The following is a 24,663-nucleotide window of genomic DNA, read 5'->3' on the forward strand; positions in this document are numbered from 1 at the left end:
ATTAATTAGGATTTTCTTTATTTATTTTAGAGACTAATTTTAATAGAAAAGATGTAGTCGCTTTAGGATTTGTCCATTTAAAATAAATGAGATGAGCCTCGCCTAGTAAAATATATAGATTGCGGGGCCCTCACAAATGTATGTGTTAATTACTTAGAACTCGGGATCGGCCGCTTAGCGAACTTCACGGCCTTTTCTCAAAATAACCCTGCGCTAGTCGCTTTAGGCGCGTATTTAATAATGTTATCTCCTTAAACTCGGGTGCACATTTATGTGACCCAAATCCAAATCTCAACGAAATCGAAATGTGTCTCTAATCACGGGTACATTGATTGTGACGTGGTCTGAGATGTATTTCCATGACATTGCAAATTCTTTTTAATAATGAATGAGACGAGCCTCGACAAACAAAAAATGCACAAGCTGCGGGGCCCTCTAAATGTATATATTAAAATACTTAGAATTCGAGGACAGGCCGTTTAGCGAATTTTACGGCCTTCCCCAAAATAACAAGACGCTAGTTGCTTTAGGCGCGCCTTTAATAATTTATTTTCCTTAACTCGGGTGCACATTTATGTGACCCAAATCCAAATCTCAACCGAGTCGAGATATGCCAAACAACTACGGGTGCATTGATGTAACGTGGTTCGAGATATGTTTCCACGACGTTGCAATTCTCGTAAAATAATAACAATAAGTAAGAAAGCGGTAAAAAGATAAAATTTTGCACATAAGTTCATATTTGTATAAAATCAGATAATCAAGCCGAATATAACAGTTGAGCGACCGTGCTAGAACCACGGAACTCGGGAATGCCTAACACCTTCTCCCGGGTTAACAGAATTCCTTATCCGGATTTCTGGTGCGCAGACTGTAATATGGAGTCATTCTTTTCCTCGATTCGGGATTAAAATTGGTGACTTGGGACACCCTAAATCTCCCAAGTGGCGACTCTGAAATAAATAAACGAATCCCGTTTCGATTGTCCTTTAATTGGAAAAAACTCCCTTGTACCCTCGCGGGTATGTAAAAAGGAGGTGTGACACTGACAATGCTCGTCTGAGTGGATTAACAATGACAACAATGAAATCTGAGCAGACGTCTTTCTCAACTGCTCCATGATGGAATAATCTTGTACCTTCATTTTTCTCAGAAACTCCTCCGCCTCTTCTTTAGTCGCTGCTTTCTTCACTAGCACTGGGTTATTTCTGGATGTTTTAGCTTTCCTTAACTCCCTCGAGGCAAAGCATCTCCCCGAACGAGTTAGTCCCTGGGCCTTATTGACTTCTTCTTTCACTTCCTTTCCCTTTTAGGTCGCTATCACCCGTTCATAGTTCCATGGAATGGCTTTGGTGCTGATTACCGGCAACTAGGTTATAGGTTTGATGATGACTGGATTCGTACGGGCACCCTCTACAGTTATGATAGGCTTGTTTGCCACTCTTGGCACAACCACTTTTGACTTTTCTTGCTTCGCCGCGACATCACTTGGGGGGTCCTTCCTTGACTACCACAGATGGTTCACTGTTTTCCCTACTCAACTTGTTCACTGATCCTTCAACTGTTGGTTTTTTAACTGGCTTGACCTCACTGGACCGAATCATCATGACGGTCTGTGAAAGCTTCTTGGGATCCCCTCCCTTATGTACTATCTCAATCATGTTTGTTTCTTGATGGGTTAGTAATGGGTTCTGGTTGATGTTGGGTGCCTCTGGAGCTTGGACTTCAATCCGGTTTGTGTCAATGAGCTCTTGGATGGTATTTTTCAGGTGCCAGCACTTCTCCGTATCATGCCCCGGAGTACCAGAACAATATTCACAGCTTATAGAGTAATCAAGATTCTTTGGGGGAGGGTTTGGCAATTACGACTCAATTGGCCTCAGCATATCCAATTGTCTCAGTCTGTGGAACAAACTGGTATAAGACTCCCCTAATGGGGTAAAGGTTTTCTTACGCTGCATCCTCTCGTTTTTAAATGCTAGATTGGGTAGGAAACCTGGGTCAGCAGGGTTTTAGTTGGCTCGTGGGGGTGGTTAAGTATTTTGTGGAGATGGGTAGGTGTTTTGTGGGGTTGGGGCATGCCATTATGCGTAAGTAGGAGGTTGAGTATATGTCTTGGCATTGTGGACAGAAATATGAGGGTCTGGTGATGGGTAGTAATGCTGAGGTGGATTATACGGGGTTTGGGTGTAGGTTTGGTGGTGGGGTCGAGGCTGGGTATATTGGTGTGATGGGCTCCTGGGTCCAAACCATGATCCTGAATCAATTGTTGCCACATCTTCTTTCTTCTTCTTTCTTATCACTCCCCCAGTACCATTTTGAATGGCTTGGGTAGTTGCCTTAATAGCCGAGTAACTCATGATTTTTTTTATTTAAGCCCTTCTTCCACTATTCTACCCATCTTCACTACCTCGTTGAAGGACTTGTCTATGGACGATACCAGATGGCCGAAGTAAGTAGGCTCTAGAGCCTGCAGAAAATATCCACCATTTCGCTCTCCTTCATCGGAGGGTCAACTCTCACCGCTTATTCTCTCCAACGAAAACCGTACTCCCTGAAACTTTCACTAGGCTTCTTCTCAATCTTAGTCAGAGACAAACGATCTGGAACAATCTCGAGGTTGTATTGGAAATGACAAGCGAATGCTTGGGCCAAATCATCCCATGTATACCATCTGCCGTGATCCTGACGAGTGTACCACTACAACGCCGCACCGCTCAGACTCAGGCTAAAGTATGCCATCAATAGCTCCTCTTTCCCACCGGCTCCTCTTATTTTACTGCATAATCCCCTCAAATGGACCACCGGGTCTCCATGCCCGTCATATAGATCGAATTTTGGCATCTTGAATCCCACCGGCAGTTGAACATCGGGAAATAGGCACAAATCTTTGTAGGCCCTACTCACCTGGCCTCCCAATACCTGCATGTTTCTGAATGACTGCTCTAGGCTTTTAACCTTTCTGAACATCTCCTCCTGTTCTGGATTTTAGGTGGTTTCTCAGTCTCAATAGGGAGTACAAAATGAGGAGTGTAGGAGTAAGGTTCCGGGGCATTAAAAGTAGGCTCTGGGGGATAGTATTGGTTATCTTGGTTCTTGAATAAAGTCTCACTAGAGGATCAGTTGAGTGTAGTAGGTGGGGGTGCCACGAAAATAGGGGTGGCTCGTGGAGGAGGGTATGGGACTGGTTTGGCTGGTGGTGCTTATGGTGTTTGGGAAGTGGTGCCTTGGTAGTGGTGGTAAATGGGAAAGCTTGGAGATGAATCAATAATGGGAGGTTCTTGGGATTGAGCCAACGGCGGGACGAAAGCAGGGTTGGCGGGGTAGGATGGTGGTGGATGCCCTTATACCCATGCCTGGTACATCTCTGCCATCTGGTGTTTCAGCTTATACAACTCCTCCTTCAGATTAGCATCAGACTCTTCCCCCTCTCTTGACGGATCAATAACACTTGCATCCAGTTCTTGGTTGGCCATGATCAACTTGTCTTTGGACCTGGTGTTGTACGGGTGAGTTGCCAGAATGCCAAACAAACTAACCACCTGCCTGAGCTTAATGACAACAACAAACTTGTTAGTGATTAGGGCTTAATAGATAGGCAACCGTATGTTGGTGATGCAATGCACCTAAGCGGTTAACCATTTCTATTATGCATTTGACCGGTTGCTTGCGTTATCCCGGCTTTCCCCAATTTTCATTTTGCAACTTCTCTTTTTTTTCATTCCTGCTTTTCTTTGCTTGATCCTTGCTTTTATTTATTCTCTCATCTTCCTCTCTTGTTTTGCCATTATTTCTTTCTCGATTGTTATTATTTTCTCTCTTTTCTTTTGTTTCTCTTTTTTTTCATTTTTTTATTTCATGGTTATGATCGAATCCTATGGGAATTGCCTACGTATCATGACGCCGCATGAATCAGACCAAGCGTAGTTCTGGGGATAAGTGTAAAAATAATAAGAAAACATTTTGGGGTTTTCAAATTTTTCCATAAAATAAATCTTCTTGATTATAATGACTCATCCTACAGAATTTAATCATATAAACTAACTGACTCGAAAAGTGGGACTAACAAACTCCAACAGAAAGATGAAAATACAGACTCAAAAGCAGACTAACAGACTCCAACAAAGAAAATAAGAATACAGACTCGAATGAAAATCATGAATACATCAATGCCTCAACTGCTCCAGGGGCCCGTGGGACATCAGTCTATCTCGCCACGGGCCTATGCGCAAGATACCCTTGAAGACGCTCCGGGTCACTCATTATTTGGCGAACAAAGGTCATTACCACAGTAAAGAAGGTGGTTCTAGTCATGTATTCACATTCATGGCACTTCATGACGATGTAGTCAGCAATGGCTCTAACCCTCTCCCTGATGATACCCTTTTCTTGGAGCAAACGCCCTATTTGTTGAGTCCTAGCTTCTAGCACCTGATCATCACGATGGTTTCGACCTTGCAACTATTGCATATCTTCCTCCAGTTGGGACATTAATGTATAACAATGTTCCATTTTTGCTTTAGAGTTCTTAGCTTGCTTGGCCATCTCATTTTCGAGGGTAGTTAGCCTTTTCTTCAAATTAGTGACTGTTCCCTCGTATTTCCTTTTCAACTTCCAGACAAACTCAGCTTGCCCCTCTGCGTTCTTCGCTAATTGTTCCCGGGCTCTCGCCAAATTACCCTCGGATTTTTCTAGATCAGCCTCACACTCAGCTATTTTCCTCTTAAAACCACTTATGAGTCTTTCATCCTTTCAGCTCCTTTCCTGATTCTCAGCAACTATTTTCATTTTTTGGATCTGTACTCGAAGGGCCTGGTTTTCTTGAGCTAATTTCTTCTTCTCCCCTCCATCGGCAGCGGCCTGTACACTTTTGTCAAATTTAAGATCCCAAATCTATCCCTCCAATTTGCTTATGGTGGCTCTGTAGTTTGCCTCTTTTGCCAACCAATCCCTTTGTTCCTGCACTCTATCAGTGAATTGTTGGACATGGGGACTTTTTTCAAGCCGTTCGGGATCTAGATGGATTTGGGACCTTTTACCGTACCAAGCTGTGTAACTAGGCTCCTACTCGCCTCTGGATAGATCTCGTACCTGAGTCTTTGGCTCTAAGAACTTGCATTGATGCCAAATTCGACGCACCCTTTCTTCTGGGAAAACACCTTTTGGTTCCAATTCGATGACCTGCCGACTCAAATCCTCATCATGTGGGATGGTTTGGTACCTGCCTAACTGGCGTAGAACTCCGTGCGGGGCATAAGGCTGAATGCTCCGGAGACCCATTAATAGAGGAAAACACACCTCGGATGATATATAAATAACTTCATTGACCGAGAGCCACCCGAATGTCCATTCAATCTTGTTTGCAGTCAAGGAACTCAAGTGTGCATACCATGCTTCCGTACTATCCGGAAACTCATAACCCTCCACCCGTTGTTCATGTTTTTCAATGCATTGAAGACCGTCCATACCGAGGTTCATGTACCCTAGACGGTGGCAAAGATGTTCCTCCATCCAGAGTTATAGAAGCATATTGCATACTTCAAAAAAATTTCCTCCTTCTCGGCAAACGGTTAGAGCTCGGTAAATTTCCGCCAAGATCATCGGTACAATGGTGCCATTTGCCTTTTTAGTCATGAAGTCAGCTATTCCTACGAGCCCTAATTCTATGTATCCATCTTTTCTTGGACAAATCAAAACACCCAAGAATGCCAATATGAAAGCCAATCCCCACCGAGCTTCCCACTTATCTTTGTTCCCCGGATGAGTAACACCGGTGTCTGGCATCTCAAAACTGTGGGGATTCCCATAACGTCGATACAAGAAGTAGAATGTGCATAATCCCTTGGCCAAATTTGCGTCTTGAACTTCCTGACTAATGCGTAGAAGGTCTAGAAATTTATGTAGAGTCACTGTTCCGGGTGCCACCGGGTATTGATTTCTGAGATTTCCACTAAAACCAGCGTAGCCCGCTATTTCCTCCAACGTAAGAGTTAGCTCAAAATTAGCAAAATGGAACACATTATGTGTTGTTTCCTAGAAGGGTATCAAAGCCTCAATTATACCCTTCCTGGGCTTAATCTTCAGAAGCCCAACAAGACCACTCAAAGCTTTTATCACAGTTTTTCTGCTGACTTCTCCCAAATCATTCCACCACATATGTAGTTCTAACAGGATTTCCTCGCGGACTGTGAAAGATTTATTTTCACTTGTGCTCATTTTGCACATTTATTTAAGGTGGTTGATTAAAAGACTATGGTTTACTTTGACTCAAGAGAAAAACACTCATTTTCACAAAATTTAGAACAAAACATTCTTGCGAATACAGCACTTAAGCACCTCAAGATAATAATAAAAACAATTTTAGGGTTGTTTTTTTTTAATCAACCAATATTTTTGAAAAAGGACCCTAGGTGGCTATTCCTGCAAAAACGTCCTTCCGGCGCCCTCTTGGGGCATTTTGGCTATTTTGGACAAGAATGGTGCCACCTAATTTATTTATGACAAAATAGTGACACTTCATATATTTTTGGTTATTTTTTCAAAAAGGAGTTGGACCCGATGAGGGTTGCATACGTATCCCACATCCGATGAGAATTAAACTTGCGTAGTTCGGCTAAATTGACGCAACAGAAAACACAAACTTTTGAAATAGCTTTTTTTTTTCCTGAAAATTTCGGCAGAGTTTTGGGGTATTTTGGATACCAGGTTTTTCATATGCGGGTAATTTCCTCTCTCACCTCAATTTGGTTTTTCTCAATTTTTCCCTTATTCTAGAAGCCGATCAACATGCAGTCTGAATCAAATAAATGCGCAAGTAGCAAGCAAAATGCATCAGGATAGTCTTTTCATTTCGGGTACACCTGTCCTAGACAGATCCAACCCATGTGTTGAGTCTCCAAAGTCAGATGCACGTGATACAAACAAGCATTCCTACTAGGGATCCGGTATGAGGCTTTGTTATACTAGATTTAAAACTTGAGTGTATTGTTCTAGACCTGGCTTACCCGAGAGGACAGCTCGAGCCGGGAGGGGGGAAACGTACCGGGAATACAAAAGCTTCACCAGCTTTGCAACTTGTCCGAACCTCGTTCTAAAATTGGGATAAGAATCTAACAGAAAAGAAGTCACACGAAGTGCACACTTCCCAGATAATTTAGAAGACTTAGAGAGAAGAGGGTTTCATACAATTTATATACAGTCCAAACAATATCAAAGTGGTAAAAACGACAATTAGCACATTAGGCTCAACGTGTAAAAATCAGATAAAACAAGCCAACTATAACAGTTATTCAAAGCTCGAATTCTGAACCCTGAACTAGAAGTTCTGGGTTATTATCCCCAGCAGAGTCGCCAAAGCTGTCAAACTTCTTTTTTCCTACCCCTTGAAAGGGATATAAGAGAGTTTTTCTTCAATTTAAATAACAATCGAAACAAGATTATTTTATTTAAAATTTAGAGTCGCCACTTGGGATAATTTATGGTGTCCCAAGTCACCGGTTTAAAATTCCGAATCGAGGAAATTGACTCTTATTTATGGTCCGTGAACATAGAAATCCGGGTAAGGAATTCTGTTAACTCGGGAAAAGGTGTTAGGCATTCCCGAGTTCCGTGGTTCTAGCACAGTCGCTCAACTATTATTATTGGCTCAATTATCTGATTTAATTGCACATTTTAAACCTACGTGCCCCTTTTAACCTATTAACCGCTTTTAATTATTTTTAGAAGATTCAACGTTATTTAAAACATGCCTTGAACCACGCCACATAAAATGCACCCGCGGTTCGCGACACGTTCTATTTAACATTGTTAAGAATTGAAATTGGGTCACATGAAATGCACACCCGAATTTAATAAATAAAAGAAAATCAATTTAAATGCGCGCCTAAAGCAACTACGAAATTTCAAATTAATAACACGGTTTGCTAGGGCCATGGAAAGTTCAATTGACAGCACACCTCGATTTCTAAAGAGTTAAAATTAATTAAGTGAGGGCCATGGGTTTTGGGATTTTATGCAACATGGCACACCTCAATTTCACCTCTATTAAAAGGGTTTTTTTTAGTCTTTGAGGACCATAATTTGTATGTTTGGCTAATATGGCACACCTCAATCTAATTTAAAAGAGTCTAACTAATTGAAGAAAGCTTAAAGGAAATTGAATTTATTTTAGGCAAATTGCTGAAGCTAACCTAATGATTAAAGGGCTGGTATTAACTGAAATCCAGTGTTAGTTTATTTGAAAGGGTCTAAACTGGCAGCAGGCTCAATTGCTATTTAAAAACTCCTGGAGTGGAATACAAGGACCGGCTGGGCTCACCGTAAAGCCCAACATTGAAAACCTTCCCCATTTAAACAAGCAAAAAAAAATCATATATATCAACAACCCATCGCATATGATGGGGCTCAGAATTGGGCCAGAGGCGGTAAGAGCCAAACAGGCCCAAAGAGCCCATTTTCAGCAAGTCGTCTATCATCTGCCCAGGTTAAGCCCAGTCATTAAAATCATGTCAAACATGAAACAAATGGCATCAAATATGAATACCAATGGCTAACATAACTTTCAACATTTGCTGCAATTAACATCACATGAACATGAGTTCGAAACTCCTTATTAAAAGTGTCAACCCTCATATTGACAAACACCGTATGAATACATTAAACTGATTGATTTCACTAAAACCAAATAAGAGATTTACCACATAATTTAAATCTATATTGAAAAATAGGGCACTTTATGCTCAAAGAACACACAAATCTTCTGCTTTTGAAAGTCAAAACTACTTCTCATCAACTTTTGAACTCATGCACTTAGTGAATCTAACAGTAGAATAATTTAATCCTTCAAACTAGACATCAAAAATGCAACAATAGCTCCTATATTCGCGTGGATATTAAAACCGACATTTAACCAGCAACACTGTGAGAGGAGCTCTTTGTGGATTGATTGATTATCACTACTAGCCCGAAATAACTCAATCACAATCGTACAAAATGAAGATACTACTCATCTAAATCAGTCCATGTTGTACAGTCCATATTAAATACATAAAGAGAATAGTTCAGCTCAATTAAAGCCAAAGTGAGTAAACCAAACTCTAAACATAACCTCAAAAAGTGCTACTAATAACATAAATGTAATACATCACATGGTAAACTAATTCAACGAAGAAAAAGAAAACATGAAGGATCTTCGAAAAAATGCAAAGCTTAACATTCAGCAAATTTTCACTCATCCATAAGTGTTCAAGTTGATCACATAGCTTCAAAGGTGCATTTCATAAACTCATAGGGTCCAAAGGGTACCTGGTTACAGCAAAAACAATAAGGGAAATAAGCTTGAAGTGGGAGAAAACAAGCAGCAAAGTATCAGCAGCACCAACACAGCTAAACAACCATGAGACTCAGTCCTTTTGAGCCATTTTAAACCCAAAATGAACTAGAATTTCTTGAGAAAATGTCAGGCCATGAAGACAAATAGCAGAAACTTAACCAATTTCTACCAAAATGTAAGAGATTTCAATATTTTTGAACTCAGCCGTTTTTTTTTCTTCAATTTTTAGTATTGTAATTCTCTGAATCTTCTCTGAAAGAGAAGGAAACATGCCCTTTATAGAACACTTTTTAGGGCAGCAGAAGTGGTTTCTACTTTTACCCATTACCCCTTCTTCAATTTTTAATTTGTTCACTTTTACCCCGAATTTTGGTTCTGTTTGTTAGGTCAGTCCCTTTCCCCACCTTCCAGGATGTATCCAAATCAGTTATAAGAGATTCTCTTAATTAATTTCCCTAAACTACCCTTGTAACCCTTGTTATTTACCCTCAGCAGATCACTTGGGTCAAGTTGACCCAACAAACGACCCAAAACCCGGGCTTGCAAAACCCGAACTGACCCCTCCCTTTTCTTTTAGGCTTCTGAACCGTGAAGCCCAATTCCAATTCAAAGCTCAAAAGAAAACCCACAAAAAAAATACAGGCTAAAGGGGTTGTAAAACTAGAATTCTTTCGAAATGCAACCAAAACAAAAAGAGAAGGAACTAATCAAACCTAAACATGAGAATCAAAACAAACGTAACTAACATGCTTTTAATTTAATCATGCAAACAGAAACTGATTCAAAAACAGAAAAATAATAAAGAAAAAAAAGAAAGAGGAAACAGAAGGAGATGAAGACGGGAAATAGAACAAAGGAACGGGGAAAAATAAAAAGAACGATGGTACCTAAAGAAGAATGCAGACGAATATGGCTTGAAAATATCTGTGATGTTTTCCGATTTGAAGCAAGAAAGGAGTGTTAGTCGTCTTGTTCTTGTAAGAACAAATGTCTAGCACTCGTTTCTGGCCAAAATCATCTTCAAATATTGGAAAGCAATGAACCCAAACCTTTTTTATGAGGAATCGAAGGCGGGAATGGATCTAGGGTTCCGTTTTAATGTCTGAAATTAAAGAAAAATGGAGGGGATTTCGGAGAAATTGACGGTGGCTTAGTGTTTGAGGAAGTATGTGGTGTGTGTGGTGAATTTTTGGGAGGATTTGGAGTGATTTGGTGGTGGAAATGGCAGAGAATTGCAGGCAGCGTTAGGGTTCTTGAACTTGGGGTAAGATGAAGTGATTTGAAGCCAGGTACTAGGTTAATTAGGGGTTTCAGACATTTTTATGTAATTATGATGAGGCTTTGACGGCCGTTGGATGAAAGAGAATGAAGGGTCCGGATTGGTTTATCATGAATGAACTCCAAATGGCGTAGTATTGACCCCATACTACATCGTTTGAGCTATTTAAGGAACTGAAAGGTTGGATCGGGTTAGGGCGTGATTTGGGCCAAATATTGAACGCGTATGGGAATTATTCAATTGGGTTGCCAAATTGGCCCAAAATCAAAACAACCTTTTGTTATTTGATTCTTTCTTCTTTTTTAATTTTCAATTTTCCTTTTCTTTTTTCCAAATTAATTTAAAACCTAAATTAACTCTTAAAACTAAATTAATTTACCAAATTAAGTTAATTACTAGTCATAGTATTTAAAAAAAATTAAATAACTCCTAAATTAAAAGAAAAACTATGAAATTCAAAATTAAAAAGTTAAAAAGCAAAGTGAGTTGTTTTTTGTGATTTTCATTTTTATAAAACAACTATTTTACTAATTAACCTAAAAAAAACATTCTAAATGCAAATGCAATGTATTTTTATATTTTCATGAACTAAATAACATTAAACATGTACAGAAAAATGCAATAATTAAGAAAATTTCACAATAATTCCTAAAATGGCAGATAATTAAAAGAAAAATATATTTCTTTGGGATTCTATAGGAGTAATTCATGTAGGACAAAAATCATGTGCTCACAAAATCTTCGAGGGATATAGATAGGGAACCAAGGTCGAATAGGGAATGATATTAACCATATACCGCATATCGAAGGAATAGTGGCTCGAGACACAATCCATCCCGGAATGATCGAAGAAAAGACCGATGACTCAATACTCGGGGGCTTATGAGCAAAAGTGGTTTTGTTAAGCATGCCGATCCCTTGGAGGCACCTCGGTTATCGAAATATAACTTTAGCGTCGACGCATCAGGCATTGTGTTGGCAATCAGAATAATCAAGAATACTAGATGGCTCAGACCAATACAAACCAATCCTTCTCAAAGAAACTCAAATTTGATGTGCAAGTATCATGGCACGCATGGTCACAAGACCGAGGATTACAGGAAATTAACGGAGGAGGTAGCCCGTCTATTCAACGAGGGCCATCTTTTGGAGTTTCTTAGCGATCGAACCAAGAATCATTTCAGAGACAAAGACGCCAACAGGAAAATTGAACAGGAAGAACCATAGCATGTCATTCATATAATCGTTGGTGGGGTCGATATTCCACAAAGGCCCATGCTCAAGCGCACTAAGGTATCGATTACCGGGGAGAAACAGACCCGGAATTATGTGCCCGAGGGCTCCTTATCATTTAACGACGAAGAAGTAGAAGGAATTTCTCAACCACACGATGGCGCTCTGGTAATTTCTATCTTATTAAATAAAGTTCAAGTTAAGCGTGTTTTAGTGGATTCAGGTAGTTCGGCGGATATCATCCGATCAAGGGTTGTGGAGCAGCTCGGCCTGCAAGATCCAATCGTACCCGCAGCTCGGGTCTTAAACGGCTTTAACATGGCCAGTGAAACAACTAAAGGAGAGATTCTCTACCAGTAAACGTGGCTGGAACCATTCAAGATACCAAGTTCCACGTGATTGAGGGCAACATGAGATACAATGTCTGCTAAGAAGGCCATGGATTCACAACATGAGGGCAATTCCTTCGTCTCTCCACCAAATGATGAAATTCCCGACATCAGACAGTGTGAAAATAGTGTACGGGGAATAGCATGCAGCAAAGGAAATATTTTCAATTGACGAGGTAATACCAGTATCGACTTTATCAACTCTAGAGAGGTCGAGCATCAAAGGCAAACAAGAAGCCAAATAGCAATCACAGCCACCAGCCTCGACCGAATCGGGAAAGCAGGAGATAGAACAAGAAGAGGAGGATTTTTTGACCCCTCTAACCTGTATTATTCCCGAAGAATCTGATGCTACCAAATCAACTGTTGAGGAGATGGAACAGGTTATATTGATCGAGCATCTACCCGAATGAAAGGTATAACTGGGAACGGGGTTAACCCCCGAACTCAGGAAAAAAATTATTTCTTATCGATAACATAGATTGTTTTGCTTGTACTATTTAGACATGATAGGTATCCCGTCGGAGATAACAACGCATCGGCTAAGCCTCGACTCCAGGTTCAAACCGGTAAAATATGAGAGAAGTGCCCCAATCCGAGGTAAAGCATGCATTCATAAAGGATGAGGTAACTAAACTTCTCAAAATATGGTCCATTCAGGAGGTAAAATACCCTGAATGGTTAGCTAATGTGGTCGTAATCCCTAAAAAGGGAACAAACTTAGAATGTGTGTAGATTCCAAAGGATTTGAACAAGGCATGCCCTAAAAACTCTTTTCCACTACCTAACATCGATCGCATGATCGATTCTACAGCCGACCACAAGATCCTTACCTTTATCGACACCTATTTCGGGTACAATCAAATTCAGATAAACCCGGAGGACCACGAAAAGACCTCATTTATCACCAAGTATGGAATATATTGTTACAATGTAATGCCCTTTGGCTAAAAAATGTAGGAGGTACTTACCAACGCCTAGTAAATAAGATGTTCGAAGAACAAATAGGTAAGTCAATGGAGGTTTATATTGATGACATGCTCGTTAAGTCCCTACGCGCAGAGGACCATTTGGCTCATTTGCAGGCGACGTTCAAGATTTTGAGGAAATACAACATGAAACTCAACCACGAGGAATGTTCTTTCGGGGTCGGCTCGAGCAAGTTCCTAGGCTTCATAGTTTCAAATAGGGGAATCGAGATCAGCCCCGACAAAATCAAGGCCATCGTAGACATCACCATCATGGACAATGTAAAAGTCGTGCAAAGGCTAACTGGGCGGATAGCTGCTTTAGGTCGATTTATCTCGAGGTCATTGGATCGAAGCCATAGATTTTTCTCTTTACTCAAGAAGAAGAACGATTTCACCTGGACCCCGGAGTGTCAACAAGCATTAGAGGAATTAAAGCGATACATGTCGAGCCTCCTATTACTTCACACCCCGAAGGCAGATGAGAAGATTTACTTGTACTTGGCGGTGTCGGAAATCGTGGTAAGTGGGGTCCTAGTTTGAGAAGACCAAAGTACACAATTTCCCATTTACTATGTAAGTCGGACCTTAGGGGAGGCAAAAACTAGATATCCACACTTAGAGAAATTAGCACTTGCATTAATAAGTGCCTCTAGAAAGTTAAAACCATACTTTCAATGTCACCCCATATGTGTGTTAACCACTTATACACTTCGTAATATTTTGCACAAACCCAAACTGTTGGGACGATTGGCCAAATGGGCCGACGAACTCAGTAGGTTTGATATAAACCCCAAACGGCCTTCAAGTCTCAGATATTAGCGAACTTCATGGCCAATTTCATGCTAACCCTCATACCTGAGGTCGTAAGGGAACTCTTGCTAAAATTGGGCACGTCATTGGGGGTTTGGACCCTTTTCACAGACGATGCTTCTAATGTGAAGGGGTTCAGGCTAGGCATCATTTTGAAGCCACCCACAGGTAGCATTATTAGGCAGTCTATCAAAACTTTTAGATTGACTAACAATGAGGTCGAGTACGAGGCCATGATTGCAGGTCTCGAGCTAGCTAAAATCTTGAGGACAGAAGTCATTGAAGCCAAGTGTGACTCTTTGTTGGTGGTAAACCAAGTAAACAAAAGCTTCGATGTTCGGGAGGATAGAATGCAAAGGTATTTGGATAAGTTACAGGTAATATTGCACCGCTTAAAGGAGTGGACTCTAGATCACGTACCTCAAAAATAAAATAGTGAGGCTGATGCACTTGCAAATTTGGGATCATCAGTCGAAGAAGACTATATTATCCCGAGGATTGTCTTCCAATTATCGAGATCTGTGGTCGAGGAGGGTCACACCGAGATAAATTCTACAAGCTTGACCTAGGACAAGAGGAATAAATATATTGAATATTTAAAGAACGAAAAGCTCTCATCGGACCCAAAAGAGTCAAGAGCCTTACGAACCAAGCGTTACAACCTATATTCACGCACGTTAGTTCATGCCATAAGTTAGTCGATGTAAATCCGAGAAGAGATTATCTTTGAGATGATAAGAAATTAATCCTATTGGTCTTAAATGATACAAGGGTGTATAAGGGTGGTTAACAAGTAAAAGAAGTTAAACGGATCAAGGGTGTTGTAACCCGTATTTTTGGGTAAACCTGGAGGTGCTTAATATTCTCAAGCATTCGTGTTTTAAGGTATTTGAATCATATAATATCCATATCATAAGTCTTGAGGTCAAACTAGTTATGAAACAAAAGTCGACAAAAGTTGTCGCAACTTAGGTTCATAATTTTACTAAAACTTTAGGTCAAATGTTACTAAGCTTTTCTCCCAATTTACTTGGAATTACGGGGTTCTCTACCCACCAAATTGAATATCTATGAGTGTAGTTTCTAATGCATTAAACCGTTCATCAATACGATCTCGGAGAAGAGAGATATTCGCATTTTTACGAGACTGTGCCAAGCAACTCTCTATGGGGCCCACATAGGCGGTTTAAGATATATAGATATATGTAAGATGACTCAAACCCTTTTTAGTCATTATATTTCAGTGTATTCATACCTTAGAACCCTAAATACATTCTATCAAGTTTCTCTCGTGATCCAAGACCCAAACAAAGCGCAAAAAAAAACAAATCAAGTGTCGGGAATCCCGTGGCGCTAGTAAGTTTCTTGTTCTTCTAGTTATTGCTCATTTTTGTGTTGTTCTAGCTCGTGTGGGAGGTTGTTTTAAGTGTTTTATGTTCTGTAAATATTCCCTCAATTTTTTAATATCAACTTTAGGTGATTTGAAGTCTTCTAAAGTGATTCTAGTGCCGGAAAATCCTAATTGATTGCTAGTTTCGCTTCCTTGTTCTTGTGGCAGCTTTGGAGGGATATTTCGTGGGAAATTAAGGTTAATTTGAAGTTTTATTCTTTATGTTTAAAGGTAAGTAACCTCTTACTCTACATGTATTTAAGATTATCCAAGTTGCGGCTAAGCCATTGAAGCTAGAACTTGTGAATATATATCGAAAGGCTAGGTAGTAATGTTGTTGGTTGGTAGACTATTTTGAAAGGCTCAATATGATTGTTATTGATGTTGTTTAGGTTTTTTAGTGATTGTTTTGACCTGTGGGAAGTCATATAAATAGGGAAAGTTCTGTCTGTTTCATCGTAAAATAGGTTGCGGTTGATACATAATAGTTACGACGCTTAAACGGTAACTATATTGTCATTTCTCTCATTGTAGACTAAGGAGTCATGACATTTGCATAGCTTGAGGTTGGGAAGTATATACAAGTTATGTGAGGCTATCCCTTTCCTTTTTTAGCATGACTCCCATTGTACATAATGTAATGTACGAGCTTCCAAAGATACTCTACTCTTAGAAGCTAGCAGTACTTACATTATTTCCCTTATTATGGAGCGATTGATGTTGATGTTGCTTCTCTTATTCTTAGGTTATAAATGTTGTTGGTACTTCCTGATTCTTATAAGACTCATAATGAAGAGTTAGTCCTAACAACGTGTACAGAGGATATCGACCTTACGTCACTCCGAAAGGTTCAAAATATCATTCCAGTGAGTCCAGATTACATTATATATGTGTATCTATTTTACTCTACCGAGCCACACTATATACAGCTGGGTACGATACCTATTGTGCAACTATTGATCAGTTGAGTTTTACCGAGCTCCACGTGGCCGGGTACAATTCTACCGAGCCTTAAGATGACCGGGTATGTTTTTCCGAGCCTATTATGGCCGAGTACGATATAATGATGATGATGATGTCCACAGAGGCGTATGTTTTAAAAGTTTATGTATATATATATTTGTATCATGCATTTAATGTCAGTAACCCTCAAAGGTACCCAGATGTTACATGTTGTATATTCCCTATCCCTATTTACATTACTATTCATAATTATGATTTCCTGCCTTGCATACTTAGTACTTTATGTGTACTGACATCCTTTTTATTTGTGGATGTTGCATGTCGTGCTGCAGGTCCTGATAGATGGGTAGACGCAGCTTCCCCACCACAGTAGGCTACCCAGTTTAGGGGTTATTGGCGAGATCCCTTCTCCGGACTTGCCATGGTCTTGGTATGCATTTTTGTTATAGACATTATGGGTATGTTGGGGCCCTCTTTCGGCAATGTTGCAGCACTTATGTTCCTTTAGAGGCTCATAGACAGGTGTCGACTCATGTATAGTTTGGTATACCTTGTTGGCTGATTTTTGTTGTATAGTCTTTCATGGCAACGTGGTAGCTCGTACCTTATATATAGTTTCTTGACTGTCTAGTCATCCCATGTTATGTATGTTCATGTCATTATTTTCATTGTTGGTTGTTCATGATCTATGTCTACCATTTTTATTGATCTCGTCTGCCCTTAAAGATAATAAGGAAGGTTAGATTAAATGTACATTGGTGCTCGGCAAATATGGCATGGGTGCTAGTCATGACCCTCTAGTTTGGTTCGTGACAAACTTTGTATCAGGGCAAGTCTGTCCTAGGGGTTGTCTATGAGCCGTGTCTAGTAGAGTCTTGATTATGGATGTGTTGCATGCCACATTTATAATCAGGAGGCTACATGACATCTAGGGTTGGTATCTTCTTCCTGAATCTATATCGTGTGTAGATTTGAGTCGTAAGTGTTCGTCTCAAATATTCACCTTGTTTTCTTTCAGCGATGCCTTTGACTAGGAAGCAAGCGATTAGTAGACGGCTTGATACAGTTGAGGGAGAGGGTACTAGTCAGGTGCGCCAAGCCAGAGCAGGCCAAAGTGAGTCTCAGAGTGAGATGTCGTCTCATACCTCATCTACTTCGTCTCCTCCAGAGGATATTAGGAGGCACCCAGCACCACCAGTTCCTCCATCTGGCTCTACAGACCAAGATATGTAGAGTGTGGTGCAGTTGTTGACTAGCTTGGTAGCTGCTCAGGATTAGAGGCAGAATACTGGTGTTGTTGATAAATCGTTTAGTACGAGAGTTCGTGATTTTATTAATCTAGACCCTCCAGTGTTTACCAGATCAGACCGCAAGGAGGACCCGCAGACTTTTATTGATTAGTTTCATCATACACTGCGGGTTATACATGCTAGTGATACAGAGGCAATAGAGTTGGCTTCTTATCGGTTACGGGATTTAGCGGTTTTCTGGTATGATAGTTTGGAGAGATCCAGGGGTCCCAACGCTCCTCCAGTTGTGTGGAAGGAATTTTCTAAGGCCTTTATTCATCACTACTTGCCAGTTGAGGTACGATGAGCTAGAGCTGATAAGTTCTTGAACCTTCGACAACGTAATATGAGTGTGCGAGAGTATAGTATGCAGTTTGATTCTTTAGCAAGGTATGCTCCCCATATGGTGGCCGAGATGAGCGATAGGGTGCATCTGTTCATGAACGGGTTGGGACCACATCTGATAAATGAGTGCACGACAACCTCCTTAGTGGAGGGCATGGATATTTTTCATATTCAGGCTTATACCCAGACCCTAGAGGATTGTAAATGCCAGCAAAGGGCAGATAGGGAGCCGGATAGGGGCCAGCATAAGAGGGCGAGATTTGCAGGGTATTCTGATGAGTTTAGAGGCAGTGTAAGGCCCCAGTCTTCGAGGAGTTCGGTGCCACCTGTAACTAGTTCTCCTCCACAATTTCAGAGGCCTCAATATGATCGATTTACCTATTCTGGTCCAGGTCAGAGTTCGCGGGCATTAGGATTATAAAATCATAGAGATACTAGACAAACGAAACCCCAAAATCCCGTTATGATCAGTGCGGCAAGGCCCAGTTTGAACTGTGCCATCAATGTTCTGATGCTTACTATTCCTGAGGACATCCTGGCCATATGATGTAGGATTGTCCTAATAGAGGAGGTAGTTGTATGGCTCAACAGACTAGATCTGTGTCTGTTTCTTCCTCATCAGTTCGACCTGTAGCACGGGGTTTTCAGCAGTCGACAGGTCGTGGTAGAGGTAGAGGTGTAGTGCCGAGTTCGAGTGGTGCTAAAAATTGAACCTATGCTCTAGTAGGTTGACAGGATCTTGAGTCATCTCCGAATGTTGTTACAGGTATATTGTTTGTGTTTTCTTACGATGTAGATGCACTGATTGATCCAGGATCTACATTATCATATGTTACACCCTTTGTGGCTAATAAGTTTGGCATTGAACCTGAATTGATAAGTAAACCACTTGCGATATCTACTCTGATAGGAGATTCTATGATTGCTAGAAGGGTATATAGATAATGCACAATGATGATTTGTAGTCGTCAAACCTCGGCGAATTTATTCGAGTTAGAAATGGTTGATTTAGATGCGATAATGGGAATGGACTGGTTGGCATCATGCTATGCAAATGTTGGCTGTCATACGAAAATGGTTAGGTTTCAGTTTCCTGGTGAACCCGTCATTGAATGGAAGGGGAACATTGCTACGCCGAAAGGTAGGTTTATTTCCTATCTTAAGGCAAGGAAGATGATCTCAAAAGGTTACATTTATCATTTCTTTCACGTTAGGGATGTAGAGGCGAAGCCGCCTACTCTACAATCAATCCTCGTGGTCAAGGAATTTCCAGATGTTTTCCTAGACGAACTCCCAGGCCTTCCTCCTGAAAGGGAGATTGAGTTTAGCATTGATGTGTTGCCTGACAGGATGGCCCCGGTAGAGTTATGAGAGTTGAAGGACTTTGTGGATAAGGGCTTCATTAGGCCTAACACTTCACCTTAGGGTGCACCAGTTTTGTTCGTGCGGAAGAAAGATGGGTCGTTAAGGATGTGTATCGACTATCGACAGTTGAATAAGTTTACTATAAAGAACAAGTATCCACTTCCAAGGATTAACGACCTTTTTGACCAATTCCAGGGTGCCAAGTATTTCTCCAAGATTGATTTACATTCAGGGTATTATCAGGTGAGGGTTAAGGAGAAGAATATTCTAAAGACGACCTTCCGGACAAGATATGAGCTCTTTGAGTTCTTGGTGATGTCGTTCGGGCTAACAAATTCCCCACCAGCTTTTATGGATCTCATGATACTGTATTCAGGCCCTATCTTATTGTGTTTGTGATCGTATTCATTGATGACATTCTAGTGTATTCTCTTTCAGAGGTGGAACATGCGGTCCACTTGCGGATAGTATTATAGATGCTTTAGGATCGTAAGTTATATGCTAAGCTCTCCAAATATGAATTCTGGCTGAACTCAGTAGCATTCCTTGGCCATGTGATATCTGACGAGGGTATTAGTGCCAACAATCAGAAGATCGATACAGTAAAGAATTGGCCGAGACCTACAACACCATCAGAAGTCCGCAACTTCCTGGGCTAGCAGGATATTATAGGCGGTTTGTAGAAGGGTTTTCCTTTATATCAGCACCATTGACTAAGCTAACATAGAAAGCTACCAAGTTCCAGTGGTCTGACGCTTGTGAACGAAGTTTTCAGGAGCTAAAGAATCGATTGACATCCGCGCTAGTGCTCACTCTCCCTGAGGGAATTGAAGGTTATGTGGTATATTGCGATAGCTCAGGTATAGGTTTGGGGTGTATATTGATGCAACGTGGGAAGGTGATTGCTTATGCATCAAGACAATTGAAAAGACATGAAAAGAATTACCCGACCCATGATTTGGAATTGGTTGTAGTAATATATGCTTTGAAGATATGGCAGCACTACTTATACGGCATCCATGTTGATATCTACACATATCACAAGAGTTTACAATACATCTTCAAGCAGAAGGAGTTGAATTTGAGGCAGCATAGGTGGCTTGAATTACTGAAAGATTACGATGTCGAGATATACCATCCCGGTACAACCAATATTGTGGTAGACGCTCTCAGTCGTAAGTCAATGGGAAGCTTAGTACACATTGAGGCAGGTAGACAAGGGTTGACTAAAGAGTTTCATCAGCTAGCCAATATGATACTCAGATTGTTAGACTTTGATGACCGAGGTGTTACTATATAGAATACAGCAAAATCATCTTTGGTAGCCGAGGTAAAAGCACGACAATATGAAGATCCTACCTTAGTAAGATTTAGAGAAAGCATTCAGTAGTGTAAAATTACGGCTTTTGAGATCGGAGGAGATGGGGCACTAAGATACCAGGGCCGACTATGTGTTCCTAATATGCAGGAATGCGAGAGAAGATTATGATTGAGATTCATTAATCCTGATATTCCATCCATCCCGGTTCGACAAAGATGTATCATGACGTTAAGGAGCAGCATTGGTGGGATAACATGAAGAAGTTTATTGCAGAATTTGTTGCCCAATGTCCTAATTTTTAACAAGTAAAGATTGAACATCAGAAACACGATGGATTGCTTCAGAATATAGAGATTTTGACCTGGAAATGGGAGGTGATTAATAAGGAATTCATTATTGGATTACCTCGCTCTTATCATAAGTTTGACTCCATCTGGGTGATAGTTGTTCGACTTACAAAATGTGCCTATTTTCTGCTAGTTAAGACAAATAGATTATGTGAAGTTGTATATCAAGGAGATTGTTAGGCTTCATGGTGTGCCGATATCTATTAAATCAGACTGAGGAGGTCAATTTATGGCTAACTTTTGGAGGTCATTTCAGAATGGTTTAGGCAAACAAGTGAATCTCAGCACTACATTTCATCCGCAGACTGACGGACAAGCTGAATGTACCATTCAGACACTTGAAGATATGCTACGAGCATGTGTTCTAGATTTCAAGGGGAATTGGGATGACCATCTTCCACTCATAGAATTCGCCTACAATAATAGATACCATTCCAGTATTAAAATGGCCCCATACGAGGCACTATACGGAAGGAGATGTAGATCGCCAATTAGATGGTTCGAAGTTGGTGAAACAAAATTATATGGGCCAAATTTGATTACATTGAGAAGGTGAAAGTGATACAAGAGCGATTGAGGACGGCACAAAGCATGCAAAAGTCTTATTCCTATGTCCGACGTCGTGATCTGGAGTTTGAGGCTGGTGATTGGGTTTTCCTGAGGATCTCACCGATGGAAGGTGTTATGCATTTTAGGAATAAAGGAAAGCTGAGTCTACGGTATATCGGGTCGTATAAAAGTCTTCGACGAATTGGACAGGTTGCTTATGAGTTAGAATTTCCATCCGAATTAGAATTTGTCCACCCGGTATTCCATGTAACTATGTTGAGGAAATGTATTGGAGACCCTTCCCGGGTCGTCCCTATCAAAGATGTGCAAGTTATAGAGGATCTATCATATGAAAAAGAGCCAGTGGCTATATTAGATCGACAAGTCTGCAAGCTGAGAATAAAAGATGTAGCTTCCGTCAAAGTATTGTGGAGGAACAAGAATATGTAAGAAATGACATGGGAAGCAGAAGAGGACATAACGTCTAAATACCCTTACCTGTTCCAGAATAAAGATAACGAGGATGCTGGTGGAACGCAGGACACATTAGAAGGTGAAACGACTCTATGAGGTAAGCAATAGCTTGAGAATACTCTTCCTTAATACAAAATGGTGATATGTAGATAATGTACATATCCATAATGCTTGTATAGCCTTATGAGGCCATACGTTGGGTTTAACTGCTTGCAAGTTTGGCTAGTGTCCATTTTATAGGGGAAACTTGGCTAGAAAATTCCGTTGGAATCCACGATGAGTTAGACTCCCCATAAACTCTTACATTCGAGGACGAATGTTCCTAAGAAGGGATAGTGTTACAACCCATATTCATGTACGTTATTCATGCCATAAGTTAGTCGATATAAATCCAAGAAGAGATTATCTTTGAGATGATAAGAAGTTAATCCTATTGGTCTTAAATAATACAAGGGTGTATAAGGGTGGTTAACAAGTATTATAAGTTAAACGAATCAAGGGTGTTGTAACCCGTATTTTCGGGTAAACCTAGAAGTGCTTAATATTATCAAGAGTAGTGTTTTAAGGTATTTGGATCATATAATATCCGTATCATAAGTCTTGAAGTCCAACAAGTTATGAAATAAAAGTCGACAAAAATTGTCGCAACTTAGGTTCATAATTTTACTTAAACTTTAGGTCAAATGTTACTAAGCTTTTCTCCCAATTTATTTGGAATTACGGGGTGCTCTACCCACCAAATTGAATATCTATGAATCTAGTTTCCAATGCATTAAACTGTTCATCGATACGATCTCAGAGTAGAGAGATATTTATATTTTTGCTAGACTGCGCCAAGCAACTCTCTATGGGGCCCACATAGGTAGTTTAAGACATATGGATATATATAAGATGCATCAAACCCATTTTAAGTCATTATTTTTCAGTGTATTCAGACCCTAGAACCCTAAAAATATTCTCTCAAGTTTCTCTCATGATCCAAGACCCAAACAAAGGGCAAACAACATAAATCAAGTGTAGGCAATCCCATGGCGCTAGTAAGTTTCTTGTTCTTCTAGTTGTTGCTCATTTTTGTGTTGTTCCAGCTCATGTGGGAGGTTATTTTAAGTGGTTTATGTTCTGTAAATACTCCCTCAAGTTTTTAATATCAACCCTAGGTAATTTCAAGTCTTCTAAAGTGATTCTAGTGCTGGAAAACCCTAATTGATTGCTAGTTTCACTTCCTTGTTCTTGTGGCAGCATTGGAGGTGCTTTCCGTTTCATCGTAAAATAGGTTGCGATCGAAACATAATAGTTACGACGCTTAAATGGTAATGATAATGTAATTTCTCCTATTGTAGACTAAGGAGTAGTGACATTTTTCAAAGCTTGAGGTTGGGCAGTATATACAAGGTATGTAGGATATCCCTTTCCTTCTTTAGCATGACTCCGATTGTACATAATGTAATGAACGAGCTTCCAAAGATACTCTACTTTTAGAAGCTAGCAGTACTTACATTTTTTCCCTTCTTATGAAGTGATTAATGTTGATATTGCTTCTCTTATTCTTATGTTATCAATGTTGTTGGTACTTCCTAATTCTTATAAGACTCGTGATGAAGAGTTAGTCCTAATAACGTGTACTGAGGATACCGACCTTACGTCACTTCGAAAGGCTCAGAATATTATTCCAATGAGTCTAGAATGCTTTATATATATGTATCTATTTTACTCTATCGAGTCGCGCTATAGACGGCCGGGTACAACACCTATTGTGCAACCACTAATCAGTTGGATTTTACCGAGCTCCACGTGGCCGGGTACGATTTTATCGAGCCTTATAATGGCAAGGTACGTTTTTACCGAGCCTATTACGTCCGGGTACGATATGATGATGATGATTCCCACAGAGGCATATGTTTTAAAAGTTTATGTATATATATGCTTGTATCATGCATTTCATGTTAGTAGCCCTCAGAGGTACCCAGATGTTATAGGTTGTATATTCTCTATCCCAATTTACATTACTGTTCATACTTATGCTTTCCTGCCTTGCATACTCAGTACTTTATGCGTACTGACGTCCTTTTTATTTGTGGATGCTGCATGTTGTGTTGCAGGTCCTGATAGAAGGGTAGACGCAGTTTCCCCACCACAGTAGGCTGCCCAATTCAGCGGTTATTTGCGAGATCCCTTCTCCAGACTTGCAGTGGTCTTGGTATGCATTTTTATTATAGAAATTATGGGTATGTCGAGGCCCTGTTCCGACAATGTTGAAGCACTTATGTTCCTTTAGAGGTTCATAGACATGTGTCAACTCATGTATAGTTTGGTATGCCTTGTCTGTTGATTTTTGTTGTATAGTCTTTCATGGCAGAGTGGTAGCTCGTACCTTATATATAGTTTCTTGACTGTCTAGTCATCCCATGTTATGTATATTCATGTCATTATCTTTCATTGTTGGTTGTTCATAATCCATGTCTACCATTTATATTGATCTCGTCGGCCTTAAAGATAATAAGGAAGGTTAGATAAAATGTACGTTGGTGCTCGGCAATTATGGCCCGGGTGCTAGTCATGACCTTCCAGTTTGGGTTGTGATACCAAAGTCACCCGATTCACATCAGA

General features: G+C 40.3%; 1 protein-coding gene across 1 annotated transcript; it reads left to right on the top strand.

Moving 5' to 3' along the window:
- The first annotated feature begins 18,999 nt into the window (after window positions 1-18,999).
- On the top strand, window positions 19,000-22,032 carry LOC138872935 (uncharacterized). The gene is made up of 3 exons (XM_070151356.1): window positions 19,000-19,359; window positions 19,561-19,677; window positions 21,586-22,032. The coding sequence occupies exons 1-3, from the start codon at window positions 19,000-19,002 to the stop codon at window positions 22,030-22,032; spliced, it is 924 nt and encodes a 307-aa protein (XP_070007457.1).
- The last annotated feature ends 2,631 nt before the right edge of the window (window positions 22,033-24,663 follow it).

This window comes from Nicotiana sylvestris, chromosome 7, assembly GCF_000393655.2.
Source record: "Nicotiana sylvestris chromosome 7, ASM39365v2, whole genome shotgun sequence".
Taxonomy (NCBI): Eukaryota; Viridiplantae; Streptophyta; class Magnoliopsida; order Solanales; family Solanaceae; genus Nicotiana; species Nicotiana sylvestris.

Coding starts and splice junctions, on each gene's coding strand:
- LOC138872935 (XM_070151356.1), top strand. CDS start 19,000: ATGGTTGATTTAGATGCGATAATGGGAATGGACTGGTTGGCATCATGC. Junction 19,360..19,560: donor TGCCTGACAGGATGGCCCCG/GTAGAGTTATGA, acceptor GACCAATTCCAG/GGTGCCAAGTATTTCTCCAA. Junction 19,678..21,585: donor ATGAGCTCTTTGAGTTCTTG/GTGATGTCGTTC, acceptor TACATTGAGAAG/GTGAAAGTGATACAAGAGCG.